Source organism: Nerophis ophidion, linkage group LG02 (assembly GCF_033978795.1).
Source record: "Nerophis ophidion isolate RoL-2023_Sa linkage group LG02, RoL_Noph_v1.0, whole genome shotgun sequence".
Lineage (NCBI taxonomy): Eukaryota > Metazoa > Chordata > Actinopteri > Syngnathiformes > Syngnathidae > Nerophis > Nerophis ophidion.
In genome coordinates, this window is record NC_084612.1 from 42,541,867 (window position 1) to 42,556,448 (window position 14,582).

At 40.4% G+C, this 14,582-nt stretch overlaps 1 protein-coding gene across 3 annotated transcripts in view; it reads left to right on the top strand.

Moving 5' to 3' along the window:
- LOC133541067 (serine/threonine-protein kinase BRSK2-like) overlaps positions 1-14,582 on the top strand; it is a 194,491-nt gene that overhangs the window by 156,787 nt on the left and 23,122 nt on the right. For all 3 annotated transcript variants that reach the window (XM_061884149.1, XM_061884157.1, XM_061884164.1), the window contains exons 17-18: positions 1,210-1,390; positions 6,233-6,325. In XM_061884149.1, the coding sequence (XP_061740133.1) occupies positions 1,210-1,390; positions 6,233-6,325 (274 nt within the window). The remainder of the gene's footprint in view (positions 1-1,209; positions 1,391-6,232; positions 6,326-14,582) is intronic.

The following is a 14,582-nucleotide window of genomic DNA, read 5'->3' on the forward strand; positions in this document are numbered from 1 at the left end:
ACGAGATTTAATATTTACTATTATTAGTGTTTTTATCTACTATTACTATTAAAACAAAAATGTAGCTATTTGGTCACAATACCCAGCAATATGTTTGGAGGAGAAAAGGTGAGGCCTTTAATCCCAGGAACACCATGTCTACCGTCAAGCATGGTGGTGGTATTATTATGCTCCGGGCCTGTTTTGCTGCCAATGGAACTGGTGCTTTACAGAGAGTAAATGGGACAATGAAAAAGGAGGATTACCTCCAAATTCTTCAGAACAACCTAAAATCATCAACCCGGAAGTTGGGTCTTGGGCGCAGTTGGGTGTTCCATAAGGCCAGTGACCCCAAACACACGTCAAAAGCGGTAAAGGAATGGCTAAATCAGGCTAGAATTAAGGTTTAAGAAGGGCCTTCCCAAAGTCCTGACTTAAACGTGTTGACAATGCTGGAGAAACATGTCAATGTCAGAAAACCAACACATTTAGCTGAACTGCACCAATTTTGTCAAGAGGAGTGGTCAAAAATTCAACCAGAAGCGTGTAGATGGCTTCCAAAAGCGCCTTATTGCAGTAAAACTTGCCAATATTAAAATTGCTGGATTTATACTTTTGACCCAGCAGATTTAGTCAAATTTTCAGTAGACCCATAATAAATTCATAAAAGAACCAAACTTCATGAATGTTTTTGTGACAAACAAGTATGTGCTCTAGTCACTCTATCACAAAAAAATAAAAGTTGTAGAAATTATTGGAAACTCAAGACAGCCATGACATCATGTTCTTTACAAGTGTATGTAAACTTTTGACCACGACTGTATATTTAGCACTTTTCTAGACACTCTAAACACTTGACAGTTGGAACTGAGAACCCATCATTAATTCACTCTACATTTACACATTGGCAAGATGCACATGTGTTTGACTTGGCAGGTGATATTTTTGAGGTATACAGTATTTTGTGAGCCAATAAAACATGAGCAGCGGGCCATTCGCGGACACCCCTGCGTTACTATGTTCAAGAACATATAATATATAATGTTGAAGCATCATTGCTGACAGGACTTTTTCAAAGTAAGACATACTGGTACTTCCTGCCTTAACCGTGTCCTCGTTCCCCCTCCTTGTTACCATGGCGACTGCTTCACTGATGCAGAAGTGGTGTGTTTGTGCTGATTCATTAGCCTGCGGAGTTATTTTGACATTGCGCCCTTTTCTTCTCTTTAGATACCGAGTCTGAGCCACAGTGTCATATCCCAGACCAGTTTTCGGGCCGAGTACAAGTCAGCAGCTGGTCCAACTGTTTTTCAAAAGCCTGTCAAGTTCCAGGTAGACATCACCTACTCGGAGAGCACTAGCGCCACCAAGGAGAACGGAATCTACTCGGTCACATTCACACTGCTCTCAGGTCAGCCCTATTTTCTACATCATACATACACTGCTGTGTATTATTACAACACATGCAATTCTTGTGGTGAGGAACTAATGCTACATGCATGTAGAAATATTTAACAAATACTGACAGTATGACGCATCTAGGTTTTTGTACCACGACTCAGGCACAAGTCGCGCGTATTGAACAAGGATTGTTTATAAAAAAAATACAAAAATATTCTTAAGGCTATGATAATTTTTTTGATAAGCCAAAATAATTGTGGAGAATAAAGTACAAACTAAGGACAACAGACAAAAAGCCATAAACTCATAATAATAATAACTAAAAGTGTCCAAGAGTGCGACTTCTTCTGTTTAGTAAATAAGCAAAGAACAATTGGGAAACAGTAGTAGTCCTCAGGAGTAGTCCTGAGTTCATATCCGGGCTCGGGATCTTTCTGTGTGGAGTTTGCATGTTCTCCCCAAGACTGCGTGGGTTCCCTCCAGGTACTCCGGATCCCTCCCACTTCCAAAGACATGCACCTGGGGATAGGTTGATTGGCAACACTAAATTGGCCCTAGTGTGGGAATGTGAGTGTGAATGTTGTCTGTCTATCTGTGTTGGTCCTGAGATGAGGTGGCGACTTGTCCAGGGTGTACTCCGCCTTTCGCCCGAATGCAGCTGAGATAGGCTCAAGCACCCCCCGCCACCCCAAAAGGGACAAGCGGTAGACAATGGATGGATGGAGTAGAAAGACAATCCAGGAAGGAAACAAGTCACAAAGAGAATCCTACCTGTAACAGATGGTGATTTATAATATATCAATTACTGCTTGCGGGGACACATTTATTTCACTAGAGCAGGCACTGTCACATGACTTTGTTTCACCAATACAACTTAAACAGTAGGGACGTTTGACTCCATTTCACCAGTCAAATGGACTCGGCAGTCACATGACTGGACTCCTTGCTGTACAGAGTGACATGATGTCAGACGAGGCTTCACAGCACAACTCTTCACTGTTTACCATAAAAACTAGAACAAATAATACCTGTATGATGCGCTGTCACAGAAACACACACACACACACACACACCAAAAATTTGTTTTTTTTTAGGATTGCCGATAAATTCAGATCGTGATTACAATGTCGTTCCTGGGCTGCCAATTTAATAAGTCTGGCTTAGCCATTAAAACAGAGTTGACGAAGAGGCTCGGTTGCCCATGGTGCGGAGTAGTGATGGGACCAAATGTGCTGTAAAGCACTCATCAAGGTTTGCTTCATGTAGGGGAGGAGCCGGGAATGATGACGTGTGAAGCCTCGCTGCCAGGCTGTACCACGTGACTGCTTTGGGAGATTCGACAACTCATAGACCGCCCAAGTTACATTAAAAATGTGGGCTTTTAAAGGTTGTGGTTAGTTCGAAATTAGGATAGAGAATAAAAGTGTTTTTTAACATGCAAATAGAACCAAAGAATGACAGCAAACCTAATTCAAACTGGTTACGACTTTGTTACCAATATTAAATTGTTTTGCTCCTTTCAGCAAACCTTTGGTAATGTAACGGTACAGTGGGAGAAGAAGACTGCATGGAGACAGTGACATCGTTAGCTTGCAGCGTGTTTATTGAAATAAACGGATGTACGTGAATTGTGTATTTAATCCAAAGGAATAAGGTGTGACTATGTGTAGTAAGTATCTGAAGGGTGTTGAAGGTGTGTGTTGAGATCGAGGCGGAAATCCAGATAGTGCAAGGCAGGCTCGAAAGTCCAGAGACAGGCAGGAGGTCAAGGGCTGGAGCGCGAGGCATCGTGGTCAAAGGGCAGGCGTGAGGTCGAGATCCAGGGAGGCAGCAGAAAATCCAAAGGGGAGCGGGGGGGATGAGACACACAGCTCGAAAATAGGGGAGGATCTGGGTTGCTGTATGACGACACAAAACGAGACACAGTGAGCACAACGGGGGAAAAACACAAAGAGCGAGGAAGCACATAGGGAAAGCTGGATACGTATGAGGCTTACTGTACATGTACAAGTAGCTACGTTCTGGCACTGGAATGCAAGACGTCCTGGCTTATTAGGGCAGGTCTCTCATCAGTGTCAGGTGTGTTGATTGCAGAGCGGCTTCAGCCGCGCGGAGGCGCAAACGCAGCCTGAGAGAAACGCACGTGGGCGTGTCGCGAGGTGCGCTCAGCAGCGCACAGCAGAATGAGAGGCGGCAGGTGTGTGATCCATAACAGGTAGTTTAGTGGTTCGCATTGAAATGGTTTGCGTGATGTCATATAACGTGGGGTCGATCTTCAGCAACGCAACTTCCCGAATGTATTAATCACTTGAAACCTTATGTCTGATAAAGCAACACATTCTGTATTCAGTTTTTTTAACCAGGCACCACAAATCAATAGCTGGGTGATAGAGACGTTTTGTCGAGAACAAAAAAGAATCGAAAAATAAAAATTAACTAAATCTATTTGCGAGCAGTACAATGGCGCACTTCTGTCTTTCTAGAGTAACCCCTCGCTCATCCAAAGCACCAACTCCCCCTGTCCCGTTCCATCTGTCTCCCTCTGTCTGCTTCTCGTCAGCTTCTCCGCCATTGTTAATGTGGCTAAATGTTTCATTTAGTAGCAATATGGTTGGTAAAGTGAGGGATTGTGTTATTTTGTTTGTGAGAGTGCACCATCATGACTTCTGTGTCTGTGCGTGTTGGCAGAGCAGAGCATACAGCAGCTTGTTGTTGTTTTGACCTTTTTATTACATAAAAAGTTGATCCATCAACCCCTCATTACGTTTGATATACAGTACTGTATAGCACTTTATATTGTGATCAAAGTGTACATACCTTAAATAAAATAGGGACTTTTTTCCAGGCTGGAACCGATTATTTATATCTAAATTGTTTCTTATGGGGAACTCTGCTTCACTATACAAACTTTGCTATTTACACACCATGTTCATTGTTCAAGAACCAATTGAGTTTGTAAATTGAGGTTCCATTTTACGTGTATCTTCCTTCATTAATACTTTAACATGATGTCCCTAAACTCGTCACCATTTAGGGAGGATTTTGGGAGAGGCAGTGGGAGGACACAAGGTTGGAAGTCTTCTGCACACAATTCACTGCAGGTGTGATGAGGAGAGTTTGTACAAGGGTACAAATATACATCTAAATCAGGGGTCTCAGACATGCGGCCTCGCAGGCCAATTGCGGCCCGCGAGACGTTATTTTGCGGTTACCTTAATTTGAAGGTTTAATGTTAGTGCGGCCCTCGAGATTTATATGAATGCTGCTTCACAGCATTGTGTTTTTTGGGTCCAAAATGGCTCTTTCATTGTTTTGGGTTGCCTACCCCGTCATTAGTGGAACAGCGGCAAATAAGTCAAAGCGACAGAAAAGTTTCCATGGAGGCGAGGGTTATCTTACGTGCCTGGCTGCAGTCACGCCGCAACACCTGTGCGTCAGTAATAACAATCCCCGATAACCTGGACCAATTCAAATCGTTATTCCATCCATCCATCCATTTTCTACCGCTTATTCCCTTTTAGGGTTGCGGGGGGCGTTGGGGCCTATCTCAGCTACAATCGGGCGGAAGGCGGGGTACACCCTGGACAAGTCGCCACCTCATCGCAGCAAATCGTTATTTGTTTTTTTTATTATTTCATTTGCATTGCCTCACAAGATGAGCACTACATATATTTCTATATGACGCCGGATAACATTCCGGGAGCCGTCACTTTTTTGCGCTCGGTATTCCGGAACTTTCCCGGCTATTTTCCGCCGACCGCCATGTTGCTGTAGGGAGGAAAAGCAAAACAACACACATTGCGGAAATAACATTATTCTCTGTGCGTCGGCTAAATACAAATATATTCCAAAACCCCAAACATGTCTTTTTCAAAGCCTGGAGTGAAGAGAAAGGTTTGTGATGAGCAAAGACAATTCCAGGAGAAGTGGGAGATGCAATATATCTTTGTTGAGCACAGGTGCACCCCGACGTGTCTTATTTACACAGAGAAAGTTGCGGTGCACGAGGAATACAATTTGAAACATCATTATACAACTAGACATGCTGAGGAGTATGCAACATTTTTTTTAAGAAATCTTTTCTTGCGGCCCAGCCTCACCCGGACTCTGCATCCGGTGGCCCCCAGGTAAATTAAGTTAGGGACCCCTGATCTACATATTTTCTTGCGTGGTACATTCTGAGGTTTGTGCGTACTACGGCTGTCTTAGAATAAACAACGTAGTCAAATTAGATTCAAAGGAGTCTGATTAAACTATCAGCCTCGCAGTCGAATCGTTGGACATTTAACTCCTCTCCTCCATCCATGGGAGGTCATGATCTTTCCACAAGTTCACCTACAGAAACTTTGTTACATCTTTTACATACTCTGATCAAGTTTGATTGTTTTTTTGGCGCTCCCCTAAAAAATAACTTTTAGACTTTTTTCTTTAAGATGGAAAAAGTTGCAAATGAGATCTGTGTTTTTGTCCTCTTTAATCAAAGACTGTATTTCTTTTATTAACTTTGGGAGAGTCACATTACACCCATGTGACGTCACTGGCACCAAGTGACGAGTGTACTGTAGCACATATCATTACAATCTGTTTAAAAAGTGTTATACCATAACAAATCAGATTTGATAATGAAAATCCTTCTTCGAAGACAACCTGATTGTACACACTTTTTTACCATGGAATCTACGCACACTTTTGTAAATAAGGCCCCTCATGTCTTCCTGGTGTGGAGTCAATGTTTATTAAACAGTGACCATACCTCACTCCCTGAAATGTAGAGCACAAAACAGGAAGTGGGCAAAATAAGATTATGTTGGGATGCAGAAGGTGAAATAACCACATTTTGCTGAATTAACAGGTCCAAGCCGACGTTTCAAGCGTGTGGTGGAGATCATTCAGACCCAGCTGCTGAGTTCCAATGAGCAGTCTGGCATCCAGCCCCAGATCTCTGGTAAGTTGAGAAGACCACCACTCACCATCTTTCTTCCAGCTGCCACATTTGTCACAGCAAGGCCACACCTGTGAAGCGCCTTGCCTTTGACCCACATGGCTTCCGCACACAGCATGTGCATGTACTCGCCAACCTACCATGGCGTGTAACTAATATAGTATGAGACACTTTAATGTACCAATCCAATCCATCTCTCTTAAAGGAAAACTGCACTTTTTTTTTTATTTTTCCCATCATCCACAATGGAGACAACCCGTTTTTCTCTTTTCTGTAACAAGCAACGCAGGAAATGAGATCCATCTATTCCACCTATAAAGCCCTCTAAAAACATCCAAAAAAGCGCCAACAATGCTACATTTACATGCCATGACTCTTATATTGTTATTGACATATTGCATATTGTTATGACCGGTGATATGTTATTGTAGAAGCTAACTTCGAGGAACTGCTTTTCTGGCGTAGTGATACAACTCCTTGCTCACGCGAGTGGTAATAAGCCAAGAAGTTGGTCAACTTTTCAATTCCACACGCTACCAACTAAAGAACTGGACTTACTGAAGCTTAACTGACTGACTAGCTCTCGACTAAGACAAGACGACATTACTAGGAAGATACTTGTATGCTCTCTTTTAATCTGAGGACTATTGTGAACTTACTAGCTCAACGAGGAGCACACATCTCATGCTGAAAAATACAACCATCCCAGTGAGAGCTGCCATTGTAAGTGACTGTTGTGTTATGTTCTTATCTCGTCCATAAAACGTTTTAGCACTTGTGCTACATCATAACGCTACGAGAATATAAATAGAGTTTCACCATAGCTGGATCATCTGTCCTCATCGTTGGTGATCTGAGAAATTCCAAAAAAAAGTGCAGTTTCTCTAAATGAAACACAAGTATGAGAAATATTAGACCACTAGCTTTGAATGAACATGTTTTTGTAGAAGAACATGTGTAAAGTTGAAAAAAGAAATGATGCTATGTAGTTTTTGCTGGGCTGCCTATTGACAGATGGATTTATATAAAACAAATCGATGGCCACGTTCACACTGCAGGGTATGATGCCATATTTAGATATTTTGTTAAATCTGATCTTTTTATGTAGTCAGTTAACATTATTATGAAAATATGTGACTTCAATGTACAGTATGTTCAATGGGAAAGGGATGTATCCATGAACTGACATGCATGCGCACAAAACATGACATCACACGCTGACCACTGTGTTTACAGAAGTAACCATAGCTCCGATTCGTGTGGGTGCACATTTATAAACGGGTTTATGCAACCTCAGTCAACATTTATTATTTTGCATAGGTTGTATGGCAAGCATTTTAGCTATGGTATTTTGTTGGGCTGCAAGGCACTTGTTGCTACTTCTGTACATAGGAGCATCTGGGTGAGGAGGCATAGCGATGTAAGTCCTCCTATTTAAAACGTAGTATTTTTGCCAATGACTATTTTCTACTTTTTCGTCCAGAGTTTACTCTAGCTCATATATTTGCTGTGGCAAATATTTGCAATATGTGTCACCTTACGATGCATGTAGATTGGACATTTTTAGACTGTATCCACATAGGAAAGAAGCCTGGATCGGATTTAAACATTGTTTAAGTGTACTGAATTTAATTGTACTGTTAATATCAACATAAAAAAATGTCAGATGCATGTCAAATATGGGCAACAAAAAAAAAGTCGGAATTGACCTGCAGTGTAAACATGGCTTAAGTGTCCAATTGTCTTGTTAGTGTGACACTTAAGTGTTCCATTTGTTGTGTTATTGACTTGATGTTGGTTCCCTATAGTGATTAAACGTAGTAACGACCCAACACCATTTTTATTCTAGATACAGTATTTTGTATTGTATAAATTCAACACACCTACTACATTGCTGGAAGCTCAAAACCTAGGAAGGATTTTTGGGCAAAGATCATTGATTTTAGTTATATTATAAAAATTACACATACACTATATATATATATAAGACAGAGATACTAAATGGATTACGCTCCTTATTATGCTTACTTTACAGTCACAATCCACTTTTCACAGGTTTAAGAGATTATCTTTGCGTGTGCTATCAAGTTTGCACATGTTTTGTACACATAAGTAAATCAGGCCCATAATGTTCAAATTTGGAGTACATTCTTAAAAGAACAGGACGTATCTGTGTGGTTCGTAAACCTGCTCCACCTCCTAACACACTGTCATCATATACTCCATAAATACTAAGGCCCAATTCCAATATACCCTCTTACCCTACTTTTTAGCCCTATCCCTACATTTTGCGCATTCCCGTGAAGGTAGTGGTGTCTCAATGAATCTTTGCATGTAGGGCTAGTGGGCATAACGAGGAGTAGGGGGTATGAATCAAGCCCTTCAGAGTGAGGCATGTCAGATGCTGCCTTAGGGTTAGGGCCAGAGAAAATTCCATGATTTCTGCCAATGTTATATAATATATTACACGTTAGTTTGCAATGTTAGCCAGCTAGCCACGCTAGCTAACGTTAGGCTAAAATACTAAATAATATTACTAAAACACAAAAATGTTGAAGTTACATAGCTTAAAAAATTCACGAAAGACACCAGTCGTAAATGGCGGCTTCTTGTCCGTGTAGTTCTTCATTTATTCATTAAGCCAAGCATGATGAATGTAAACAAAAAAAAATCTCAGCCGTTAACTTCATTGCTGTCGGGTGTGTTGTGTAAAGGTGGGACCATATGGGTGTACGGTACACCGCTACTAATAAAGTACTGTGGTAGTAATGAATTAAATAAGTTACTACTGCCTTTGGAAAACACTCGTAGTTAATTTTCATTCACATATGCTGCGGTGCGGCGGTGACGTTGCTGAGCTGAGGCACGTCGCATTCGTGTGTCGAAATGCACAAACTGAGTGCATAGATTCAGAAAAAGCATCCAAGTAATCATGACGAAAAAAACAACAATTCTACCGGGTAATAAAAAGGATGCGTGAAAAGAAATATGAAAGTATTTCAGCTTAAGAACTATCAAAGATAACTCTTCAAACAAGTAAGTGCCGCGCTGCAAGCTCTGCTTTAAAACATGCCTCGCCAAATGTGTCAATACAGCATTATCACCGTTTGTTTCAAATTTAGGTTTACATAACAAACATCCAAACCTACACAAGGTATTTAAACCGTGGCAGTAATATAGTTAACAACTTCCCCGGTGCACATATATGGATACGAGACACACATACAGCTACACACATACAGCTGGTTGGCTTGTTGAAATGTATTAAAGCAGTCAAAACCGCCCACGAAATGTAAAATAATATAAGTGAATTGACTACATTTCGTAACAAATTCCCACTATTTAATTTGTGTTTTATTTTCAACAATGTGTGTTTTACATGATACTTGTCTTATCTGTGTACTTTTAGCTTTATTGTTTTCAGTATTTAGGAATGATTGTATTTGTCTTAAAGCACAGCTCAAAATTGGCAACTATAAATCATGAAGCATTTAATACAATGTCAATAAAGCTTTCTATTCTTTTCTAACACAATTCTAGATTATGACAGGCTTTATTTTATATGTAAAATAGTTATAAATTGTTCTTTGAGTGCGATTAAAAAAAAATTGTTTAATGCGCCTTTCAATTTTAATTCCAATCTTTTAAAATCGAAAATGAAAAACACATGTTTAATCATAAGTTTTATCATAAATGTTCTGTTAAAATGAAATCAATAATGACATTTTTTGTGTTCCCTCTTATTTTCAAAAGTATCAATAATCATTGAAATACATAACAATATATATTTTTGGTACCAAAATATTGGTGTCAGGGCAACTCAAGGTGGGACGTATGTGCAAACGTAACTAAGTAGTCGCTCAAGAGCCCGAAAGTAAACTATGCCTTGACGTAGCAAGTGTTGTCCCAATTGTTAAAGTTAAAGTACCACTGAGAGTCACACACAAACAAAGTGTGGTGAAATTAACCTCTGCATTTGACCCATCCCCTTGTTCACCCCCTGGGAGGTGAGGGGAGCAGTGAGCCGCAGTGGTGGCCGCACTCGGGTATCATTTTTGGTGATTCAACCCCCAATTCCAACCCTTGATCCTGAGTGCCAAGCAGGAAGGTAGTTGGTCCCATTTTTATAGTCTTCGGTATGACTCGGCCGGGGTTTGAACTCACGACCTACCCATCTCAGGGCGGACACATTAACCATTTTGAGGGCTAGCGGTAGTGAGTGAGGGGGTGTATTGGGATTGGGCTTTAGTTTGCAATTTTTCTCTTTTTGGCCAACATGTTCAGATTCCGTAGCCTCGTCCTTAACCAGTCCTACTCTGTTACGATTGGTCAGGGTAATTTTTTTATGTTTTTTTTACCCTTTGTCTCTTTGTTACATTTAAAGGGGAACATTATCACCAAACCTATGCAAGTGTCAATATATACCTTGATGTTGCAGAGAAAAGACCATGTATTTCTTTAACCGATTTCCGAACTCTAAATGGGTGAATTTTGGCAAATTAAACGCCTTTCTGTTTATCGGTCTTTTAGCGATGACGTCAGAACGTGACGTCACCGAGGTAACACACCCGCCATATTCATTTTCACATTACAAACACCGGGTCTCAGCTCTGTTGTTTTCCGTTTTTTCGACTATTTTTGGAACCTTGGAGACATCATGCCTCGTCGGTGTGTTGTCGGAGGGTGTAACAACACTAACAGGGAGGGATTCAAGTTGCACCACTGGCAAGAAATCTGCCGCCAGACCGCTATTGAATGTACCAGAGTGTCTTCACATTTGACCGCCGTTGCTAAGACAGACATGGCCCAGAGATGTATGGATAACCTGCAGATGCATTTGCAACAATTAAGTCAACGAAATCACAAAGGTGAGTTTTGTTGATGTTGTTGACTTATGTGCTAATCAGACAAATTTGGTCACGGCATGATAGCCAGCTAATCGATGCTAACATGCTATTTACGCTAGCTGTATGTACATTTGAAACTAAATACCCGCATTTAATGCGAAACAAACACTTACCAATCGACGGATTTAAGTTGCTCCAGTGTCACAAGATGCGAAAGTCCTGATCGGTGGTCCGCACATTTTACCGGCTATGCTAATAAGGCAGCCATGCTATGGGCCACTTCATTAGGTACACCCACGCTATGGCCAAATAGCGTCAATAGCTATTCGCTCAATAGCTTCAATTTCTTCTTCAATTTCGTTTTCGCTATCTGCCTCCATATTCCGACCATCTGTTTCAATACATGCGTAATCTGTTGAATCGCTTAAGCCGCTGAAATCCGAGTCTGAATCCGAGCTAATGTCGCTATATCTTGCTGTGGTAACCGCCATGTTGTTTGTATTGGCAGCCTTGTATGACGTCACAGGGAAATGGATAGTGGTTTCGAAGATAGCGAAAATAAGGCACTGTAAGGCTTTATTTAGGGATATTCCGAGACCGGTAAAATTCAGAAAAAAACTTCAAAAAATACAACGAACCACTGGGAACTGATTTTTATTGTTTTTAACCCTTTTGAAATTGTGATAATGTTCGCCTTAAAGCTACTATAAAATGATGTACTGTCATATTCACGCAGGTGAACTTGCAAATGCTGTATTTTCAGGATCAGTTACAAAGACTAGTTAATGCGTTCGAAAGGTCTTATAATCTTACCCCAAAATCCTCACTATGAAATTCAAAGATCCAGTGGCACCGGTACAGAGTATGACAAATTCCACTGGTAACTTTGGTCAGCTATTATACGAACATGTCACCGCCACAAAAAAAAATCTGTCTTACTGTCGTCCTTTTGCCTGCATTTTCATACACGCATGCTTCTTGTCATGCTTAGCGTCACACTCGAAGTCAGCCACCTGCATGTTGCATCACGTTAAGCACATGGAACACTAGCATGTGTTTGTCTGCATCAATGTGTGCAGAAGTGTATGCACTAAACACATTCAATAATTGTTGTGTTGTAATGCGTGCACAGATCACATGACTGAATATTTGAACAAAAGTTGTGCAACTCACAATATCCTGTCAGATGTGTGTGCATGTTGGTTAAGATGAACTTCATGTAAGAAGTAGAACAACATTTTAGCAGACAATTCTGCATAATACTCCATTATTTTGTCATAATAGGCAACAAAGAGCTGTAATAGTCACAAAATTAATGGATGGATGGATGAATATTCTAGTAAATGGGACTCCAAACCAAGATTATCAAATATGTATCTTTAACAATGATATAACATAGCTGCTGTTCTGCTGAAGTTTGATAGTCTCATTTTCCTTTGTTCTTACTGTAGATAGTTGTCAGTCCTCTGATTGGCCAAGCCAATCCTCCAAGCGAGGCAAGACTCAGACTGACTGTAACACCTTACTTTGCTTTTAATCTACACTAGCAACATGGAGGCCTGTCACTAACATCCTGTTTGCACTAATGTGTGTTTGAGAGAAGTACCATGTCTTTACTGCAGACTTGCTTCTTCATAAAACGTGAAAATAAATACACTAAAACAGCGGTCGGGGAGCCAAATATTTTAGAAAGTATTTCTGTGAGAGCCATAAAATATTTTTTTTAAAGACTGAATACAACTAAATGCGTGCATTTTTTAAAAAGACCAACATTTTTAGAGTATAATAAGTCTCTTATTCTTTTTAATAACATTGTTATTCTGAGGCTAACCAACAAAAAAAACAAACTACTTCTTACCATTAATGTGACTTCTTGAACAGGTGCAGTAGAAACCTGGATGGATGGATGAAAATGCATGAGAAAGTTTTACGTTTTGAACGTTATTTTTATCATCGTGATTACCAGCGGAATTAAGTATTACTTATTGTGTTAAGCAATGTCAGCTAAGATTTATCTGAGAGCCAGGTGCAGTCATCAAAGGAGCCACTCTGGCTCTAGAGCCATAGGTTCCCTACCCCAGCACTAAAACACAAGTTTTTTATATTGATAATAAAATTATTACCACATAGGAATGGGCATCAATGTGTCCATTGTTATCTTGTGAATGACAATGTACTACTTGGCTGTAAACAGCAGAGGGCACCGTTGAGTCAGTCTGAAAAAGTTTGCTGGCTGAGTAAAGTTTTATTATTATTAACGCAGGTTGCCAGTAGTGGTCCTACTCTTTAACGTTTACAGTTTTAAAATTGCTCTCTGTTTGCATGCCTAGGTGTGTTATACCTAATTGGAAGCTTTGGTTGTTAAGGATTTAACAATGTACATCAGTGATTCTGAAACTGTGGTTCGTGTACCACTACTAGTACACGGGCACCTACACCAAATAATTTATTTTCCTATATTCACACACAGTGTAACTGTGTGTGAATATTATGTAATGTTACAATGGCCAAACATAGTAAATAAACTTGTTAAATAAAACCTCTGAGTTGTTTTTTTAATGACTACTTAGGCCAAGGGCAGCACGTTGATAGAGGGGTTAGTGTGTCTGCCTCACAATACAAAGGTCCTGAGTAGTCCCGGGTTCAATCCCGGGGTCAGGATCTTTCTGTGTGGAGTTTTCATGTTCTCCCCTTGACTGCGTGGGTTCCCCCTGAGTACTGCGGCTTCTTCCCACCTCCAAAGACATGCAGCTGGGAATGGGTTGATTGGCAACACTAAATGAGTGTGAATGTTCTTTGTCTATCTGTGTTGGCACTGCGATGAGGTGGAGACTTGTCCAGGGTGTACCCTGCCTTCTGCCCGATTGTAGCTGATATAGGCACAAGCGCCCCCAAAGGAAATAAGCGGTAAAAAATGGATGGATGGATACTTACGCCTACTATGCTACTGTATTCAAACATTGGTCATTATGGTGGTACTTGGAGGGCCAAATGTTTTCTGAGGTGAAAAAAGTTTGAGAACCACTGATGTACATAATTCCAGGATATTAATAACTGTAGAATCTGGAAAGACCAATTACTTTAACCAATTGTTTCCAAATTAATCATCTTTAGAACTCCTGATCTTAATATTATAAAAAGCTGTGTAAAATACTCGATTGTGTAGTATCACTTACAGATGCTTCAACTTACTTAACTTGTAAGCAAATATTTTAGTTAAACGCCTCTTCACCACTCGTTGGTGAGACGAAGGTCAAAGTGTACCCTGTACAATCTACCAATTACATCTGGTCTTACTTGCTAACTTTGTTTTTTCAACTAAGGGAAGGAAGAAAGTGAGTGTGAAGGACAGTGCTGACAAGAAGAAGTGGATGATATTATTTTAATAAAAACATTATTAAAACATGACCAAG